The following is a 21787-nucleotide window of genomic DNA, read 5'->3' on the forward strand; positions in this document are numbered from 1 at the left end:
ATGCCACGTGCAGGAATGCCTGCTTAGTAAGAGGCCATGACATTTACGATATCTTGATGTAACCTTCTGTTGTTGGAGCACTATTTCTATTCTGAAAACTCCTGAGTTTTTTAAACATCACCCCATGAAAATTATTGTATTATGCCATCACCAACCTTCATTAGCTCTTTCCCTTTCCTCCCCTTTCCCCTGTGTGGAATAGCAAGTCAGGGTCATGTTTCCACTGGCTGACCTCTCCTCCTTTCCTCTCATTAAAATTCCTTTCTCTCTCTCTTTTGCTGAGTTTTTCTATGAACACAATTTTCTCTCATGTTATGTGTGTCAAATGGAGCTTTAACATATTTACTGCTTCATTTTACAGTTGACGACTGATTTTTTGGACCCTCTAGGTACCGCGAAAACAACCGAAAAGTCGGGCAGTCCGGAATATCAGATTTCACCGAAAAAATCACAAACTTATTACCAATATGGCAAAAGAAAGGGAGGAAGGAGCCTTGTGCATATTCTGAAGCTCCTCGTGACTAAGTTTTGCAGTGTTTCACAGACGACGGTCAGGACCACTTTCACGAGCTCGGCCTGGTTGCGCTGCCCTCGGCAAGTCACCGATGAACGCATGGGTTGGAACGAAGTCTAGATGCAAAAGTGAACACGTCACTGCGGTGACTTCACTGCGCCTGCAGTACGAAGGGCCTAGAACGAGAACGCGAAGATGGCAAAGCGATAAGAACCAATAAATGACTGAAGCAAAGCACTCCTTAGGCGTAATTAAGCCTAGCGACTAGAGCCAAAATCAGCATTGCATCCAGCGATATGCATTCTTCGGTGGCTTGCATATGGTGAGAGGCATCTTGCGTGCCATCGAAACGCCAGTTGTTTACGGTTTTACAATAGCAAAGTCAGGGTTGCGGTGCGTTTTTCCGCGGGTACGCCGACCTTGCTTTGAAGAGCCAAAATCAGCATCGCATCCAGCGATATGCACTCTTCGGTGGCTTGCATATAATGAGAGGCATCTTGCGTGTCATTGAAACGCCAGTTGTTTACGGTTTTACAATAGAAAAGTCAGGGTTGCGGTGCGTTTTTCCGCGGGTATGCCGACGTCTCTTTGAAATGCACCACCATTTTCGTCCACGATCGCCATCTCCGTGACAGTGTAAGCCTCCCACGCGCTTCGCTGCTACCTCTTACCATGTACAAGACGAAAGACCTGGCACAGATGAATTCCGCGAACTCTTGACTACTGTTCAAGTTTGTGCGGCGTCCGACGTTCAAGAACAGTGCGAATTCGAAACCACACGGGCGCAATGTACCGACTCGTTCAGAATTTCAGCATCGCAATTCAAGAGGCTCCCTTTAAGCTTGAATTTCGTTTTGTTTGACGAAGTTTTCGATCTCTTGTGCAGTTTGAATTAATGAAGTTTTATTGTACACATTATATGGCGTCTTAGGTATTAGCAACAAGAGCGAACGAGGTCCAAAAAATCTAGCAGTCAGTTGCGGTGCATTCGAAATTTCAGGCGCTCTTATACATTGACTCTATGGGCCATGTCGCAGTGCCTCGAAAAAGTCCGAATAATCAAGCATCTCCGAAAAATCAGGCGTCTGAATTATCGGTCGTCGACTGTATTAGAATAGATTTGTGAAATGCTTCCAGCTTTTTGGTTTATGTATTAGTTAATATAATCATTGCTCTCTTCAGGTGTTGAGTCTATTCATATTCTTTTATTGTACTATTGAAGGCCATTTAGCCAATCTCTTGCTGCAATATTTTGCAAAATTTTCTCTTTTGAGTCGCTTTTTTGTCAGGGATTCAAAGAAAGTGCTTGAGATTTTCAATAAGTTCATGGCTGCTCATCACTGAGGCTGAGAATATTACCGTGCCTGTGGAGATTGGCATACAGTGATGACCGCCATAGCTTAAAATTAAGCTCCTCTAATGCAGCCTGCCTACATTTGCAGGCTTGCATTGTAGCTTTGCTAGGTATTGAATAATTTACATAATTAGTCATTTCTTTTCATGCTCTGCTGGTTTCTGAGAATAATTTTGAGTGGTAAGAAAACATTTCATCATGACCAAATCATTGACCGATGATTGCATAAGAAATATTGCCATGTGCACCAAGGCATTATGTACAGAGTATGTTCTCTTTGACAGCATAAAATGACCTTCTCAGATTACAGTTAGGCTCAGAAGAACAGGCTTTCCAATTCTGATTCACATGTTCACATGCAATGCAGCTCGTGTCACCTTATCCATAGGTTTATCTGCTATTCTCACATTTCCCAAAATTCTTTGGTGCTCTCTGCTGCCTTTGCAAAGGTACTGCGTAATACAACTGCTTGAGTGCCACTTCTTTTAGTTATATGTCAATACAAATGTCAAACCAACTGCCTTGTGTGGATGCATTATTTTATTAACATTCAGTCAGTTGTTACTTTCCTTGTCACGAGCCTGCAATTATCCACTTGATGCTAAAAGCTTCTGGCACTCTGTGCAAGAATATAGCTAAAACACGGTCAAAGGAGAGACTCATAGGCAGAACTAGAAGATAGATGCCATCATTACCCTTCACTTCATGATTTTTTTTTTGTGCGCAGTAGTTAGCTTTGTTTTTAATCGGAATGAACCATCTTGGCCAAACAATTGTTCTGCTTCATATTCAAGAACATGAGGTTTTCTTAGCAGCATGGTAACTGCTTACACACAATACACACCCCAGGCTCAGACCAGTACCTGTCGGCGTCCGACTACTCGGATGAAGAGCCAGAAGACTGGGGAAGGACGCTGGACGTGCCAGGCTTCGACGACAATGTGTCGGCCAGCAACACGGTCAACTCACTGCTGCGCTTTGTGTTGGGCGAGGTGGCCCTACACCTGGCACGGTCAAGTGACCAGGCAGACAAGCCATACCTGATGCTACGCCTGGACAAGCTCTGTGCTGACGTCGCGCTCATGGAGTATGGACCAGCATTCCAGGCCAGCATCAGCGGCGTCTACCTTGTGGACAAGCTCCACATTGGTGAGCCACTTGCTTTCTGCTCTCATGCTATGGTAGCTGTTGACATCATCTGTTCACTGCCAAATTTCAGGGGTACTCTAGTTTGGTTATGACTCATGAGAGATACAAATCTTTATGGCGATAGCTGCTAAGGGCATCAACCCTGAGATCCACACCATTGTCACAGTTTTCAGCGCAGTGAAGGAGTGTGGGGGGTAGGAGAGGAGGAGGGGGAGTAGTAGGAAAGGGTGTCGGATAACTGTTACACTGTGCTATATGCACGATGTTGCTTCCTTTTACTGACATTTTTTTAGTCGCACATGTAGCACAGCATAACAGCTAATTTTGTGTTCTTGCATTACACACCATACTGTGTATGTTCGCCAGTTCTTCGTAACCTTATATCTTGTTGCAAGACTTGCATAATAAGCTTGTCGAGAAGAAAAAAAATACCGTGAACCACAGACGTGTTCACAATGCTGCAACCAAATAAAGGAAACAGCTGTTCCATATGATCCTTATTAGAGGCTCTGATAATCTCATAAAAAAGAAGTTTACAGGTCAGCTATGGACAAAATGTCAGAGAGGCCTATTTGTGTGAAATGGACGAGAAAATGCGGTAACTTGCTCAGGAACCAAGATCGAAAAAGCTGTGGTAGCACAATGTGGAGAGGGCACAATGTGGAGAGGGCACAATGTGGAGAGGGACGTTCTATTTGGCGAATTTTCTATTTTTCAGGGGTAAAACATGCCAAAAAGGGAATTTTTATGGAGTTTCAAGGAACTTTAATGTCCGATTATGTCAACTTTTCCCAAATCGATGGAGTTTTCAATCCAAATAGGGAATTTGGGTTTAATTGAGGCAATTTTCTGTAGCGGTATGTATAGAACATCACTGGCTGCAGGACACAAAAGACTAGTGCCATTAAGGAAAGTAAAAAATTTGCTGTGTTTCACTCTCATCACACACTAAAGAGCATCTAGAAGACAAAGAACAATTTAATTTTTATCTCGATTTAGTGGCCATGAGAAAAGATGGCAACAGTGAGATGAGTTTCCGTTGACTGAATGCTGCAAAAATGTATGGTGTGGAGCGTTCTGCGATTCATTGCACCTGTTGTCGTAGCCTATGCATATTTCAAATGTCGTTGCATGAACCGAGTACTTCATGCCTAATTCTGATTTCATTATATCAGGGTACATACGTCAAAATTTTAACCTATTTTACTAAAATAAACTAAATTGGAAAGCTTTCTTTCTTTCTATATACCAAAAATTTTGATTTTTGGGAATTAATCGCAAAGAAATGACGCAGTCAAATCTTGCAAAAAGTAAAATGTATAAAAATATTTTCTTCTAAATGCTTTTATACATTTGAGTTGTTTAAATGTCATCTCATTCTGTTGACTACACTATCATGCACCTCTAAGGATCCTCTTCCAAAGTATCACCAAGCATCATTATAATATGACAGGCAACACTACTGCCTGCAGCTGGCTTGTTTCGTGTTTTTCATTCGGCGGTGCTCTTTTTTCATGGCCAGTTCTCTTTTCTTTCTTGGTAGAGATGTGAACGCTTGCTTTCAGGTGCTGGCACTCATGTTGGGCTATTGTGTATAGCTTTCTTGCCTGCACTTCATGGGCTGATGGCAGCGGTCAAACCTTTCAGGTCCCACTGGCGAATATCTCGAACTGCTGAGCTCTAAGGCTGCCGAAGACATGGTCTCAATACTGTACCGCAAGGTAAGGGCAGTCTGCTTATGATACTAAGTGTACTTGCTGCACAACTGAAGTTTAGCATCAACCTGTGGGGTAGAAACTTGAAGGTTAATGAGAAAGCTTGAGATTAAATTGCATGCAATGAAGCAAGGTGGGGAAATTATCGGTGTAACATGAAAAGACAGGTAGAGAACAGGGTGAATTTAGGAGCAAACACAAGTTAACGATATCCTAGCCTAAATAAAAGAAAGGAAATGGGTATGGGCGAGGCATGTCATGCAGAGGACAGATAACCGATGGTCCTGTAGGGCAACTGAGTGAATTCCAAGAGAAGTAGCAGAGGATGGCAGAGTCAGGTATGCAGATAAGATCAGGTAGTTTACAGGGATAGGGTGGCTGTAGTTGGCACAGGAAAGGTTTGAGAGGGGATGTGGCTTTTATATTATGAAAAATGACCAAAAATTTGGGTTTTCACTGCCTATGTTACTCGTTTTCTATACTGTCATGAAGTTTCTCTGCAAAAGCATACTGGGAAGTGCTAAAAAAAATCAGTTTATGACCTGTGGTGGGGCATGATGTATGTCTTGAAAGGATAAAAAAATCAATATTTTTTAATCCTCAGTATCTTTGCGGCACCCCAACTGATCGGCACTGTCTTGTGCTTGGCAGAAAGCTTGTTTCCTTGCTTTCATATCTAGTGCTGCGGCTCAACTGCACATCCAGAAGCAGTGATGCAAAAAACAGGTTTCCCAGTCTTGCCATGTGACTTCCGTGCGTCAGCGTTGTTCTCCTCCGCTGTTGCCCCTAGCAACCAGTGAATTCTACGAGTGAGCCTATGAAACAGCGTCTGCTTTTGTGATCGGTTGGCTGCACTTACTCAATCGGCTCGGATTATATTGTTTTGGCAGCGCCATAAAATAGAGGAGGTATTGGTTTTGGGTTCAACCTTCTAAAATCCTACATTGACACTCTTTTGAAAAGTCAAGGGTTCATTGTTATGGCAGCCATAAGCGAAAGTTGCCAATGGCCAAGAATGGTTAGAAGACTTCTCTGCAGGCTGTTACTAGTGAAATTATCATGGAGGGCGTCATGGACATATATCTAAGCTCCTCAGGCTCTGCTGGCAGCGCTTGTGTCAAGTGGCTTGATCAAGTGGCTTGATGGTGCCCACACCATGGATTTGCAGCGGAGTCCTTTGTGCGCTGTTGGTAGCCGAAGACTACAGCTCTTGTACCCTCAGGAGAAGTAAATGTGGTGGTCAATTTCGAATGCTTTTGTAGCGAGAGCTACACTTGGCTACCAGTCGAGCATTTCGCCGTGGTCCGGAGAGGCCAGTTGTATACATGCGCGGCGGCTGGAGAGGAGCAGCAGGTGCGCCGCGCGTGACGTCAGAGCTTCGCCGCTGCCGGCGCCGCGCGCCGACTCCATCGTCAGCGCCGCGTGTGACATCGCATGGTTGTGCGCATGCGCGGCAACCAGAGAGGAGCAGCTGTCTGGCCTTCGCCACTGGAACCATGCATGACACACGTGGATGCTGCGTGCTAGCTATGCGCATCACTTCACACACACCTGCATGTATAAAATGCGGAGGTGACACGGTGACCGTGTCACAGTCATTTAGCATGGGTGACGAGAAGGAGAGTCCGGCCGCTGTTCAGCGGCGGTATCGACAAGAGAAGATCAATTTCTCGCTACGTATAACCTGGCATAGCCGAGCAAAGCCACTGCCAATTTTTTTCTCAACATTGTTTTTTTTTTAACTTGTTGCTCATTTTGTGCTGCTGATTTTTTCGGAAATTTTGTTTATTTTGACTGCATTTGTTTTGTGCACTCCTGGGACCAAACTACAAGTCAAGATATTCTTGTTTTTCAATTTTATGGTTTAAAATTTTTTTGCATCCAAGTTCCTTCTCAGTGTAAACATATTTATGGCAGCTGCACTGAAAAAATCCCAAACTGAAAATTATGTTCTAAAAAAAAAAGTAAATCAAGCATGCCTTGATCTGTGGCATGCTTCTAGAAAGGCAAATATAATGCTGAAGGAGACTCCTTCTGCATTTTTGTTAATTCTGCAGACTTTTAGGGGAAAAATAAATTGTAGAACAAAATTTTTTTGAGATATTAGAATGAAATTTTATGAGAGTAGTCGCAGTATTATTTCTAATATGCTGAAAAATATTTTTGCAAATTCACTGAGAAATAAAAACAGTTTTGCTGAAAGCTGCATCCCCCCTTAATTGGAGGTTAGCAGCAGTGACCTTTGTCTCATTGTGGGTGTAGTTGGACACATGATGATGATGAGCATTGTTCTGTGTAGTCTCAGCAGCTATTTTTTGTATGGACTCGCTGGTCTGAAAGTAGTAGCAGGTCAGATCTTCATATAGCAGGTCATTCTCTAAGCTTTTTTTTGCATAAATTTCTCCTTTCTCTCACTCTGTTTTGGTGAAAGAGAGTCAGTGAAATGCATGCGTTCATGCAGGTCAAAGCCAGCTGCCCAGAGTTCAAATCGGACTTCTACCAGGTGGAGCACTCAGCTGTGATTGACCTCTCTTCTGTCTCCGTCACATTTCACCGGGAGGCACTGCTCACTCTGGGGCGATACCTGCTCTACGTGTACCAGAAGTACGGTGTGCTTGGCCTTGCATGATGCCTTCCTGCAAATCACCATAAAGCAGCTTTCCCCTTTGCCTTCACTGCATTTCTTTTTTTGCTTTTTTATAATACGTGGCTGCTGTTTTCGTGTGGAGGGGTTAGCTTTAGAAGTAGGCTAGTGTTCTCTGCAAAAGTTAGTTGCTTACATATCTAAATTAAGTGTAACTACAGTGGCATTTTATTTTACTGTTTTACATTTTGACTGCCTGAAATTTTGAAATTCTTAATTTCATAAGAAGACCATTTTTTTGCATCTAGCATTGATAAATGTGGAGGCAATGACCATCATGGCTTTGATAGCAGCCACGGGGAACTAGTACATCATGTGATCTCACTCTGTGACCTTGGGCTTCAGTGTTGTGTGGTAGGTTCACTTTACTTTTTTTTCAGAAAGTATTAAAGGTTCTGTCGACTATGAGCACTCAACGGAAATTTTTGCCTGCTTTTTGCAGACTTGTAGGAAACATTGAAAATGACATTACTTCAAGCTTGTTTAGAACCTCCTGCCTTTCTATTTCCGATACAGCAAATTAGGACGTGAAGCTGCATGTGCATTTGTTCTCTGATAAGAGAAAAATCTAGTGGTTCTGCAAATTACCTGGGGTGCTAAAAAGCAGCAAAGGCTACAAAATCTGTTTCAAATGTTAGAATTGTACCACAGTGAAGGCGACCGGCACACCAGGTCTAGTTGTGAGTGGTGTCACGGGAGGGCGCTAGTGTACCTTGCAGTCGCTGAAATATGGGAGGCTGCCAGGTTGCCAGTTGGCTGTGAAAAGAGAAGCACGTGTCGGATAGGCAGTATGACTGGATGTGTCACGTGACTGTGATTGCCTGTGAGTCTGTGACTGTTCCAAGTATGCCTTCGAGAAAAAGCGTTTAAACCAATTTCCGATGGCAGGATAGATGGGAAAATATTAGTCTTGATGCTAGTGATCAATGAATCCTGTGTGTTGTGTGCAACCTCAGCCTAATGTTAACCATGGAGAGGTACCACATTTTGTTGACGCGGTATTGTTTTTGTAATGTCATGAGACTTGCTACCAATGCTAAAAAGACAATGATAGAAGAACAGTTGGAGGACATCGTGCATGTTGGTGAGGTATGTTCAGCATACGTGGTGTGCACGTCACATTTTTTTGCCTTAATTTTTCACTGGCAGTAAGTCTCACTTCATAGCAACCAACCAACAAGTCGATCTGTTTGCTTTGAACAGTTTGCAAAATTTCATTTTGTTCTCCTTGCTGTTTTTTGTGTGCTGAATATTTAATTAGCTGCTCTTGGCCAATAGCTTTGTGTTGTTAAAAAGTTAGTGCAGCTCATGGTACAAGAACACATCGTGGATGATTTCAGGCTGAACATCAAGGACATGAACTACAAGGACCTCATCCCAGAGGCAGCTGTCAAGCAGGCCACGGGGCTCTTTCTGGGTGACCAGGACCCGCCAGTGCCTCCAGGAGCAACAAAGCTCAATGTTGCCCTTCGCGTTCATGATGTCAAGGTCCGGCTGTGTGATGTCGACCTAGAGCTGGCTGACATCTCTGTCTCTGGTGAGTCTCTAGTAGGCAGGATTTTGGCAGCAACATCTGCAGAGGGCTATGTTTGCTCCAGTTGGCCTGGCTTGACAAAAACTATTCTCTCCCCTTGTTGCCTTCTTGGTTGTTATGGTTTTACTTTAAAAAGGGTGCATGTTTATTGGTCAACTTCAATACCTTTAGTGCAGACTGTACTTAAATATTTGCTATTTCTTAAAACACTTCACTCTAATATTGGGTGTTTCAAGTTACCCAATCTGTATATTTCTTTTCAAAGCTGTGAAAGGCATGCTAGCGCAGTCTATGCAGGGAGATTGTAAAGTAAGGCAGACGTTATGTTCGTAATGGAGTACATTTAAAAGGTGATTAAAATAACAAATCAACTTTTAATTTCTGATTGTAGGACAAAATCTTATATTCCAAAATTGAAAGCTGTCAGCATCGAAAGCGAGCCCACTTTTTAAAATAAAAAATTTTAACGATGCTATTTACCTGTATGTTGCATGGGAAAGCTAACCTAACAAGTTAGCAAAAGCGCACAATCCACCTGCACGGACTGCATAAAAGTATCGCTCATGACTAGCAAAATAAAAATATATATCACATGATTTGAAACAGCTAGTATTTGGTAGCAGCTGTATCACTTAACTTTCCATATTCTGTATGCTAATAAAGAAAATGTGCAAGGGTGCTGTTTTCACATAGTGATCTGTATATGCTTCTGTGCAGTAGTTTTTCAGTGGGAGATGGTATTTATGCTATGATCCTGTGATCCTTATCTTATGGTGATATGATCTCATATATTTAAGATGCAAACTTGCTGCTGTTACAATTGGAAGGTTGGTTCCACACATATGAGATCGTACGGTTTTTTATATAAATCGAGCTCGTTTTTACAAAAGCTGTCTAATTTGTCCAACAAATCAGCCTGCAACAATCACCATGCACATTGTCAGGCATGCACTGCTTTTGGTTTCTTTTGACAATTGAGTCTCTTTCCCAACCATGTGAAAAAGGGCTGTTTTTTTTTGTGGGTCTTGATTATATTTTCTTTTTTAAAAACACTTCCAGACATTATGTTGTGTTGCACATGGAAATGCAGCTAAATGGACGTGCTTTTGGAAACTGGGAAGTGTTACGCAGAGACTGAGTATTTACTATGAAATTTAGTTCGTAAAGCACATAATTTTAGTGAAGATCGGAAAAATTTTGCAAAGATAAGGCTATGTTCACAATAAGAAATGCATACAAAGAAAAATCAGCTATACAAAATGTTCCCCATTATAACAATAAAACGATCTGCAAAAACTAACGTTGTAGATCATAATGTCTATGAGGTATAAAAATTAAACTCAACCCTTACGATAAACTGTCGTGCGGCAAAACAATCCCATGACGAGGCAAAGAACAAGTTGACTTCACATGTCTTGCAGAAGGTGTTTGTTTTATGCTCCATTGTTTTATGCTCCATTTTTGTGCATTTTTAGCACTTTTTGCGATTTCTGCATGTTGATTTATGCTGGCCTGTTCTTGATATCTGCGGGTGTGGGAGGGTTATTAACGGTTGATGCGTCTTCAAGTTCGAGGACTTGTCACAAAAATCTAAAGGCAAGCTGCCATCATTGGACTCGCTGCTGCTGTCCAAGTCAGAAATGTCCATTGAAGATGCAGCAAAACTGCAAGATGCGTCGTGATACTGCACTTATGATGGGCTCGTGTTGGCAGCCATGGCTGCCAGCGGTCACGATGCAATTTCGATTTCATGGCTGGTTTTAAAATCGCACCCTGGAGGCCAGGGATCCAACTATGTAAAAACTGAAAGTTTAGTCACTAATCTACAATATGGCATGGCTACTCAGTTGGACCCGCGGGGGTAGGGATACATGGGATGGCTTTTTTTAGAAATTTTTTCTAGATGCAGATGACTGCCTGAAGGCATTTCATTACTGAGAGATGCAGGAAGCAATAAAAATCTTGTGGACACTTGCCATGGATGTCAATTCAATCATTGCACAGACAGTTTGTCTGCAGTTTTTGTTGTCGTGAGTTTCACTTGTTTAATAGCTGCGTTTGTCTGGAGTAAAAGCTGCCAGCAGTGTTCAGGGGCCCCATTTACTTGCCCATTTAAGCCAAGAGTGCTTGTTGTCGCTGTGTGTTCCTCTGTATGGTGTCCCATGTAAATTAACCATATTCTATCTCACTGTGATCAGTTACTAGCAGGGCTGATTTACCATGGTTCTTGTTGTTATCTCTTGTCAGGGCTGGAGTGCGACTACATCCAGAAAGCAAACGAGAAACTGATTGTTCGAGTGGACTTGACGCATCTCTCTGTGGTTGACCTTCTGGAGTCAACATTGTACTCCAAGGTGAGCGCTGTCGCTCCTCTTACCTGCAAATGGTTCGTGCTGTATGTGGCCTGTAATTGCAGTAGAATCTCAGTGATATGAATATTGCTTGGTTGAAAAGATATTTTTATCATTAAAAATTCATATCACCAGAGAGCGGACAAAACCCATATGCTGAAACACAGGAAATATATTCATGCAAATCTGTTCATGACTGATCATATATATTTCCAGATCTCGGCAGCCCAACTTATTTTTTGCCACTTTTGACTGCAGTTTTTTTTCTTTTAGTTGGTTTTTCTGCCCTTTGGCTTCATTAACTTGAACTATAAACTTATTTTGGATTACCAGTACATACACAGCATTGAATGTATGTGCCTTTTATTGCTTAGGCCTCAATGCAGAAACGAGAATATGAAAGGTGTGGTTCTCTGTCTTCCAGGTTTTGTTTATCGAGGACGACAAGCTTTTTGATTTGAAGGTGTGTATGTACACAACTTTTCGATTCTATCTGTGACTCAAATGTGAGCGTTCAGTGAGTGCTGCATAATTGTGCTTTTTAGTATGTGAGGAAAGCAGCACGAGCAAAGTCGATCGAGTCGATGGAGGACGAGAAGCTGAAAGGCCCTGACGGCAGCATTCGCCTGCATGTTGGGCGAGTGCAGTTGGTGCTGCTCCGGAGGTTCTTTGTGGACGTCCAGGTGGGCTTTGTGCTTTGAGCTTGATTGACAATTTCATCCTGCACACCTCGTTATTTGCAAGGTCTATATGTGGTCGACCAACTTTGCAGAAATTTCTGGAGCCATTCGTGCAGTTGGACACAAAGTCCGTCATGGTCAAGTCAGCCGAGAAAGCTGTTCAGCAGCAGGTAGGCTGCATTCTGCTTTTCAGCTGACTAGGATTGAGCTCTTGGGTCATTTTCTGGGGGAAAAAAAAATTTCTAAAAAAAATTGCTACTTTTGTGTAATGTAACTTGAGTATGGTGTAGTATTTTTGTTTTTGATGTGCATTGTGGTGTGGGTTTTGGTGTGGGTTGTGGATTGTGGATTTGTGCACTATATCCTCAGTTCTAAAAGGTTTGCACTTCTGCTTCTCATCTTGGCGCAAAAGCAGAACATTGTGAAACACTATATTATCTGTCCACTGCTGTAAGTGTGTTTTTGGATTAGGGATTTGTTGTAAACATCCAAAATGAACTTATGCCATGTTGCTAGGTATGCAGGGTGTTTCACCTAAGATTTCACACAATTTTTAAAAATAGCCTTTTTGAGTTAGGTTTTTTTTTTTTTTGGCAACATTTTTGGCAATATCGCGGCAAAATACATGCGCTTTCAAGAAGCTTGCAGGCAAAGCAACCTCTCCAGTGCACGCAACTCGTCGAAATAGTTCAAATTTGTTGGGCCACAGCACCGAGAGTAGCCGCGTTTTCGAAATTTAAAAAAACTGATATGGACATTACTTATGGTGGGCTGCATGCTCACAATAAGTAAGAAGTCTAACGGTAATAATTAGAAAGTTAACTATTAAATATTAGTTAACCAGGCACGTCTTAGCTATATTCTGATGTACTACACTGGTGACAATGCTATGGCAAAAAAAGCGCTCTTCTAACTCAAAAAAGTCTATTTTTTTAAATTGTGTAAAGTCTTAGGTGAAACAGCCTGTATACAGACATGCTTGCGAGATGATAGTGCTGCTATCTGTCAGTCAATATTGTGGTGACAATATCATTATTAGCAACTTTTTAAGAAGTCACATTTTCTTGATTACAAGATTAGGAGCACTTCGGTTCTCGAGTTTACTGCTGACATATTAGATAGGCATAGCAGCTGTAGGCCATCCAGATACCTTTCCTTGCCAGTGTGCCTCTTGCAGGCCTGTTATGGTTTCCAATCTGTGTAAGCAGGCAGCTCTGTTCCAGGTGGCTGACTTTGCCCAGAAATCTGTGATGCTTCAGCTGTCGATTGACATCCACGCCCCAACGATTCTGGTTCCCCAAAAGTCCGACTCGCCAAACCTGATTGTGCTCAGCCTGGGGGATCTGAACATTGAGAACTTTTTCAAGGAGATCTCGGCAGGGCCCAAGCCAGACTATGTGGACAACATCCTTGTGCGCCTCAGCTCACTGCACATGACCAGGTCTCTTCTCCTTTCCTTCCTTTGCTAGTACGCCCACCCTAACAGCAGCTGTGCCCAGTGCGCAAGCAGAGGTTTTATTGAAATATAATACATGAAAATATTTGTACTTGGGGGCAGTGTACTATCGGCAGCACAAGTGAAATTAAGATTAATAAAAATGTCCGCAAGCAGACTAGAGCAAGAGTTCTCTAACTGTGTTCTGTGGAATCCTTGGTTTCTTGGAATGCGTCTTAGATTCCTGGAGCACCTACTATACTATCCACACTTAAAGACCCATCTTTCCTTTTACCCACTTTCTCTTGAAACTGACTATACTACAACAGCTTACGGCAGACTGTTTTACTCTAAAGCCAGTCATTATTATTGAATTTGGTCATTTTTCTGAGGGGCTGTGTGACTACGCTTTTTTTTTGTGTGTGCATGTTAGGCAAAAGATGGAAGCCAAGACGCATGGGGTTCCTGAGCACCTTCTGAAAACTTTTGGGATTTTCTGGGGCTAGATATATTGAGGCTTTTCTGAGTGAAAACCATTCAGAAACTTGGAGAAAGCGCACATTATTCTTGCTCCGTATTTATATTTTTATGTTATTTATTTCCGCACTTGATAGAGCCGCATGGTGTATGTAAATTGCATTGATTGCTTTTTCTGTCTCTTCAAAGTGTAGTGAAATTTAAGACATTCTTCCTGAATGATTTTCATTTGTAACACTTGTGGGCCTTTTTTTTTCTGACTACTTTTACGAACTGTTGGCTTGCCCCCAAACTACCATATTTACTCACGTAATTTGCGCCTCCATGTAATTTGCACCCCTATGTAATTTGCACACCTCTAAAAAAGAGAAAAAAAAATGTAACTAGCACAGTTTACACTCCCTGCTGTGCCAGGCCACCAGCATGACGTGGCTGCGCGCTAGGAAGGCTTGGAAAGATCGGTACGGCTGCATTGCAGTATGCAGCTGCGAAAGATGCGAGTGGCAAGGGGACGTCTCCAAGCCAGCCCCCTCCCCCAAAAATTGAATTGCACGCTGTTTACCCGGCTCGCTCTTGCTTGCAGTGGACGAATAGTTGCAAGAGCAAACCGCCAGTAACCTATAGCGTACCGCAATCGGTAACTACCAAACTGTTTGCTGTTCGATTTGCTGCTAGTCAGCCGGGTCCCACGTGAGGCTGCTGTGTTATCACCTTTTATCTCCATTTTTCTGTAACTGCAGCCTTTTGTAATTGTATCTATTTTTTTGGCCAACAAGATGTGCAATTTGGGGGTGGTGTCGATGTATAGGCAGCAATATACGGCATGTATTATGCTTATGACTTTTGTATAGATTTTAGGGCATTTTTGCAAAATCTTCATGCAATTTTCATGTCCCCTTTTCGAAGCTTTAATTTAAAGAAAAGAAGTTTACAAACTAATGTGCATTTAAATATGGTATTTCATTTATTTTTTTTTCCCCGTAGAGCTATTATTTTGCTTGATGGAAGCACCCAGCCACAGGAGTCTATCCTGGAGCCAATGAAGCTCAACCTTGATATCAAGAGAGCACTGACACTGTTCAACCGAAATGTCATGGAGTATGAAGTACGCGGCACAATGGACTTAGTTAAGGCAAGTAATAATAGAAAAATTCTTGCATGACTTGTTGAATCACTGTGGGATCAGAAGTAGTGATCTAGGTCTGTTTAAAACAAAGAATGTTCAGTACTCATTCCTTGAGTGGAGCCAAAGGGTTGAGAGTAGCAGTGACATAAAATCAAATAATGGGTTCTTAACTTCTCATGTACAGTCTTGGACAAAATTTTACAGGATGTAGGTTTGAGAAAAAAAATGGTTTATTGCTGTTTGGTTGGGTGAAATCAGTTCACTGATAAGCCTGGAAGCATGAGGGACATGTGCATTCTGTCCACAGGAACAAATACAGCTGACTGGGTATTGAGGTAGTGCAAAAGTAACTATTTTTTATGCACAACTTACCTTATCACGTAAAATTTTGTTTATAACTGTACATGTAATAATCTTCAGATCTATTCTGTGTCAAAATGTGGTGAGATTGCAGAAAATATCTTGTAATTTTAGAACTGTTTTGGACAGCTTTGAAAGTGTGCAGGGCAATAGACATCATATATTTTGATGGCGTAAATAGAAATACTTGTGGTTCACAAAGAAAACACAGATGGGAACAAAATAGAAATTACTTTTGGCTGCAAACAGCACAAACTGATTACGTTTCCTTGAATGATCAGGTCAACATTGGACAAAAGGACCTCAGCACAATCTTTGCCATCTTCAAAGAGAACTTTGAAGAAAAGGAGGTCATCGAGACTCACAACCAAGGTACTATGACGGGCTGATAGGTGTGACCCACTCCTCTACATGCACCTAAATACTGGTTGTTATATTCCTGCTAAACGTCTTTAAGGATAATTCATGAGATTGAGGCAGTACCACCCAGTACTCGTTTGCTTTTCATGTGGGTTTAGCTGCACAACTAGATGGCTAATCAGTTTCTTAAAAAAAAAAAAAAATTTTGCAATTTCATTTTTGTAGAACTGAGTATCTTCTGTATGTAGCTTTGTTGCACTACTAAGGTGGAAGGCAGTCTCTTCCTTGAAAAATATTACGTGCAGTTTGATTCCCGTGGGGCTCAACTGTTCTGCTGCTTACAGTTTCAACACCGGTGTCTCCGCCGCTTGTGGCCTCCCCGGCTCCTGCGGATGATACTGTCAAGAAGCTGCAAACATTCTTGACTACCTCTGTTGATGTCTACAAAAAGACAAATGTCTTTTTCACCATGGAAGGGCTGCATGTTGTGCTCTACACAGACGCAGAAGATGCTCAAGTAAGAAAAGAATCTGTTGTGTTTGGTGCTTTTAGTAAGCCATTTCAAACTACTACATAGCTGATCTCATAACGCTGAAAACTGAGTGGTGGTTGTACAGCTTCACACAAAATGCTAGTGTGGCATTTTTTTTACAGCAACACCTATCAAGCGCCCGTTCCTGGGTTCATGTTGTCGTTGCCGTCGTAGTAGGGGTATGCTGTAATGGTCGGCATAATCGATGCGTGCATTGCCATGGAAACCACTTGGAGGGTGCTTGCCGTGGAAGGAGGATATGGTGTGAGCAGAGGAATGTGTAACTGGTGGGCGATTACTACTGGAAGCACCCAGAAGGTGGTTACCACAAAAGGAGGAGGGTATCGTGCGGGCAGAATCGCCAACCGGAGTATGGTTACCATGGAAGGCAAAGGGAATGGCGAGAGCATAAGAAGGAGCAACCAATGGGCATTTTCCATAGAAACCGTCTGGAAAGCGGTGGCCATGGCAAGAGGAGGGTGTGGCGAGAGCGGGGAAATTGCCAACTGAAGGATGGTTACCGTGGAAGGAGGAGTGCATGGAGGGTAAGATGGTTGCCACCAGAACCTCCCAGAGGGTAGTTACCCAGAAAGGAAAAGGAGGAGGGTTATCGTGGAAGGAGGGCATGATGAGTGTAGAAATGGGTAACCGTAGGGTGGTTGCCACGGGAACCATCCGAAAGGTGATTACCATGGAAGGAGAAGGGAGAGTATGGCGAGAGCAGAGGAATGTAGAGGAATGTGTGGAAAACTAAAGAGTGCGCTTTAGAACTATATAGATATAAAGTCACTGTTATATTTTCTATCTCATCTAATCGTATAATATGAATACAGGTGTCATTGAATCTCGCGTTACACAGTCTGAACTATCCTTTCAGTTTTTTATTACTTGTTTAGGACGCAAGTTGTCTGTTCATTTCTTGTGCTACTTATAGCTTATACTTCATTTTCACCACTTGCTTATTGTTTACTGCATGAACTTTGAAATATAATAGTGGCACATTTACAGATTATATAAAGGTGTGCCTTGGTTTGCATGTGCACCTTGTGGGTGAGGATGAAAGCATAGTTTCTGGCTTGAATCTCATCAGGACGGCAATGTGCACTGTTTTGTGATTATCTGCTTCAGCTTTCGTCACCTGTACGAGACCCACTCCATGCTCTCTCAAGACTGGAGCTGGAAGAGGTCACTATAAACCTCGACCTGTTCAGTGACCATTCACTCGAGGTCAAGTGCTCCCTGCAAGGCCTGCTGCTAGAGGACACACGCAGTGATGCCACGCTCGTGCACACCCGGTAATGCTGCCTGCCACCTGTAGCATGTTCGATTTTCTGATTTCTCGATTTCATTCCCTGATTCAAATCCATGATTCAGTTCCTTGATATCCCCTTCAGGCTCTGTGTTCACATTTGTGAACACGATCTGAACACTGTCCTCTAATGTGTCCTCTAACACAATGTGCTCTAATGTGGATGCAATAAAATGTGTGCTGAGATCTGAAAACTTATGTAGAGAAACACATCAAGCCAGGCATGTGAAATAAATACAGGAAATCATTTTTAAAATGGACTCATTTTTGTGTTTTACGGTAGCTGTAATATGGCTCCATTGAGTGTATGTTTTCATTTACTTGTTTTGCTAGCATGAGGCCCTAAAATGCCCTGATTTCTTTATGATGCCTTGTGCCTTCCTCTTGCAGGGTGTTTTGCTCCAGCAGCGGTGATGCTGAGACGATGGCTGCTGGTATCAGCGTCAGCTCTCCAAACATGATTGACATTACGTACAGAGAGACCACCTCAGGCGATGCAACTGGTGAGCACTAGAGCATGATGGTATCAGCATGGCTACCCTTTAAAAACTGAAAAATTCTTAACTAGGTGCACTTGAGACGCATAAACGTTTGTGAAGAGCAAATGCAGTTCTCTGTGGCATCAGATGTAAACTGAAGCAAATCAAGGTGTTGGTTACAGTTTGTGGGCAAGATTTAAGTCTATAAAAAATGTGAAATTTTTAGAGCGTTGACTTGAAGAATGCTTTGGTAATGTGTTCCTCAAACTTGGTAACTAGAAATGTGATTTTTCAGAATGTTTATCATTTAGTAATGACAAATCCAAAATACATTTCAGTCCATAAGAAGATGAAATAAGCCAACATTCAAAGGGTTAACAAACTAAGCATAAAGTTGCGTGACATGTGACAGCCATGCCGTAAACTGCAGTTCTACTTTCCTCATTTTTACGTGTACCTAGACTAAAGTAGAAGGTACCAGCGGCTCCAATATGAAAGGGAGCACATTATCCCTATTCGACCAATGGTTGCGCCATAAGTGTGACTGAAAAGCACACGTTAAATAGTTTTCCTTTGGACATATAATCTCCTTTAGACATTTTCAACTTCAGTGTAGAAGCAACAATGGAATTTGTTCTTGCATGTACATTCAGCGGCTCAGTTTTATAGTGGTTTTGGCGAAAACACAACGCCAACTCAAGCAAAGCATTTCAGCGCAGCGGGCTTTTGCAGTCATGCCTTTCTATATTGAAAAGAAACCTTGTCTTGAAATAAACTATCTTATACTATCAGCCATTTGCTTTACACTAGCATAACATGTTGCTGCGAGAGATTTTTCTTGAAGCATGTTAGGAGAGTCTCTTCTTTTCTGCAGCTTTGCAAAATCTATCTAATTTCAAATCGATTTCAAGGAGTTGCATTTCTGAAAAGCATTATGGAAGGTGCATTAAACTGCTCTGAAAATTTAATGATTTCATATCATTGAATGCAGTAAATTTTCTATTAAGCCACGCTGAAACAAAAATCGACCTTCTCCAAACTGCTTCAGAATAAATTTACACCTGGTACTCTGAAGCAGAGTACTTTTTGTTATAAAATTTAACCCCATACTTCTTTGTGCTGCACTAGTCCGCGTGAAATAATGAATGCCCAAGTGCTTTAGACCTGATGAGACGAGATTAGGCATAGAGATGCACACATGGTAAACTACTCTGTCCTATGCATGTTTCAGCATCAAACCTTTTCTGAGTAGCCCCAAATAACTAGTGCTTGTCCCATAATGAATAGCATGTGTTTTCTTTTCTTTTTGTTAGAGTGGTTTGTTTCCAGCCCAGCTGACCACTGAATTAGTGTTACAGCTTAGTCTCTCAACCCAAGTGCTCTGCTCACAGCTTCTGTGTGTTTCCCCTGCAGTGGACGTACTGATAGAGGAGACATCCCTACGGGTGTCTGTGCCCTACCTGCTTGCTCTACTGCACTTTGTTTATGAGGCCTTGCCTCCACCATCAGCCGACCTGCGTGGTGCCACTGAGGACCCTCAGGGGTCCACTGTGCCACGACGCCGTCTGCCATCGGACAACACAAGCGGTTACCACTCTGTGGTGAGCGGAGCCGCCGCACACTCGGATGATGCCATGGGTGTCTCCTTGTCACTCGTGCTCAAGAGGCCCGAGATCGTCTTCTTTGCTGACCCGAGGGACCAGGAGAGTGAGGTCATCGTCCTCAAGGTGAGTGCTTTGGTTACGAATTGTGGGGCCCCTTCCTGCTGTCTTGAGTAGTGTTATACACCATGCTGCCGCAGCCTCACGATAGTTCACTCACAAATATTTTGTACTTGCGGCTTAGTTGTGCAAATAAATGAGAATTTCAGTGATTTGGTAGTTAATTGCAGGGTACAACTGCTCTTTTTTATTGAAAAGTGCTGCTGAAAACAAAATTGTGATAGGTGAATGCTGGGTACAAGTTGATAGAATGTTCATTGCGTGATCTTCATTGGCTTTTATATCGTCCTGGATTATATATTTCCATTCATTATACTTTAGACATTCATCAAGCTTAATTGCATGATTGATTTTGACAGAGTTGTTTGCCATGAGCACAACTCATTTTGTGAGAATGTTGTGTTTAAATGCCATCCTCTGACCAAGTGCACTCTTGGTTTTTTGTCAGAGGAAATGTGCACTTTGCATAGAAAACTACGAACTATGACTATGAGTCAGCAGTTTTCCTTTGTGCAAAGGTACAACACACAAGAAGCAGCCAAGAGAAAGTGAAGGTGGCAAAAACATGCCTCATTAGAGGAATTCTGTTGTGCATTCAGCACATTCTGAGATGTATGTTGGAGTGCGTGTTTGCGTGTGGTTGAGAGGGCACCATGTTTTTAGATGGACGTCATGGTGGACTACTGCCAGAACATGGGACAACAGACCATGACTGCCTCTGTAATCAACCTGAATGCTTCGTCATTCTACTGGGGACGAAGAAAGGATACCACATACACTGTGAGTGGCTGACGTGTCTGTGCAGTACAAGGTCTTTGATACTGACTCGTGCATGCACTGGCCCAGACCAATCTTGGAATGTTTTACAGCAATAGCTGTTGGTGGCACACACCCTAGGGACCACAACATTGGCGTTGACATACACATGCCAAGGGTGGGTAGGAGGGGTTATGAAGAGGGAAATTTGAAGGGGGTGTTGCATAGCCCAGTGTAACAGCTATCGTTGGGTCCTCACATTATGCAACATAGCCTAAAATTTTGTTAGTTTTTTCCCTAGGGAACACTTATCTGGCAACTGGCTCAACTCGGAGCGGAGACTTAACAGACTGCAATAATGTAAAGTGATGCTTAGGAAGCAAGAAAACAGGGTATTTGTTGTGAGGGCTGCTGCAACGAGAAGGGTCCTGATCACCACATTGTCCAGCATGTGAGCTGTGCTTTCTGCAATTCTTCATCATTGGAGCTTATGTGAGAGCATCACACAAGTGCTGCTCTTTTGTGAATGTAACATTATCCATGGGGAGTGCAGGACACAGTTAGAATAGGTATGCACCTCAAGGCTGATTTAAATGCACATGTATCTTGAATGTGCACGCCTGTAGAACAGGCTTCAGCAGTGATTGGGAAGATGCAGAAGGAATAATGCTGAGCCTCATATCTGTGGTGGCTAAAATATGTGTCACTACCTTTTCTGCCCACCTTGAGCGTAAATACTGGCCTTTACCTCCAAATTAGTGCACACAGTGTGTGAGAGGGCAATTAAATTTTTTTACAGATCACAGAAATTTTGTGTCCTTTCATGTTGAAGAAAGGTAGCATTACGTATATATGGCACACAGTAACAGCAGTACACATTAGCGAACTTGTGAACTCAAAACAAAAATCTTACATCTTACGCAGTGCAAGTCATCTAAGGATTCAGCTTATAGATAGAAAACTCTCAGTAGTTGCCCAGCCACTGGAATGTAAGCTACTTGTGCCCACTGATTTGATGGAATTTTTTATGCAGAAACAAGCACACTTAAGTTTTACTATCTGAGGTCACCAACACTTGCCATAGCTACACATTCTGAGCTCTTTCACAAATATGTCAAGTGGAGAGGCAAAAGAAGGTCCTGGTTCTTGTTTCCACTTCCCTTTTGTGTTTCCACTTGCTGTTTGAACAAATGCTTGGCTGTTTAGTTCATAATCCTGTGTTTACAAATCTAAGTTACCTTTCTAGATGTTTTCATGACCAACATTGGAATTATTTATCAAAAATTTAAAT

The 21787-nt window shown here is 42.4% G+C and overlaps 1 protein-coding gene across 6 annotated transcripts in view; it reads left to right on the forward strand.

Moving 5' to 3' along the window:
• The window catches only part of LOC144098908 (intermembrane lipid transfer protein VPS13A-like), a 105354-nt gene that overhangs the window by 23632 nt on the left and 59935 nt on the right, over positions 1-21787 (forward strand). For all 6 annotated transcript variants that reach the window (XM_077631853.1, XM_077631859.1, XM_077631856.1 and 3 more), the window contains 16 exons: positions 2718-3017; positions 4665-4738; positions 7194-7336; positions 8717-8913; positions 11158-11264; positions 11686-11724; positions 11807-11944; positions 12034-12111; positions 13165-13382; positions 14838-14985; positions 15621-15711; positions 16044-16216; positions 17360-17526; positions 17931-18043; positions 19433-19746; positions 20404-20520. In XM_077631853.1, coding sequence (XP_077487979.1) covers positions 2718-3017; positions 4665-4738; positions 7194-7336; positions 8717-8913; positions 11158-11264; positions 11686-11724; positions 11807-11944; positions 12034-12111; positions 13165-13382; positions 14838-14985; positions 15621-15711; positions 16044-16216; positions 17360-17526; positions 17931-18043; positions 19433-19746; positions 20404-20520 — 2417 coding nt within the window. The remainder of the gene's footprint in view (positions 1-2717; positions 3018-4664; positions 4739-7193; positions 7337-8716; positions 8914-11157; positions 11265-11685; positions 11725-11806; positions 11945-12033; positions 12112-13164; positions 13383-14837; positions 14986-15620; positions 15712-16043; positions 16217-17359; positions 17527-17930; positions 18044-19432; positions 19747-20403; positions 20521-21787) is intronic.

Source organism: Amblyomma americanum, chromosome 7 (genome assembly GCF_052857255.1).
Source record: "Amblyomma americanum isolate KBUSLIRL-KWMA chromosome 7, ASM5285725v1, whole genome shotgun sequence".
Classification (NCBI taxonomy): domain Eukaryota; kingdom Metazoa; phylum Arthropoda; class Arachnida; order Ixodida; family Ixodidae; genus Amblyomma; species Amblyomma americanum.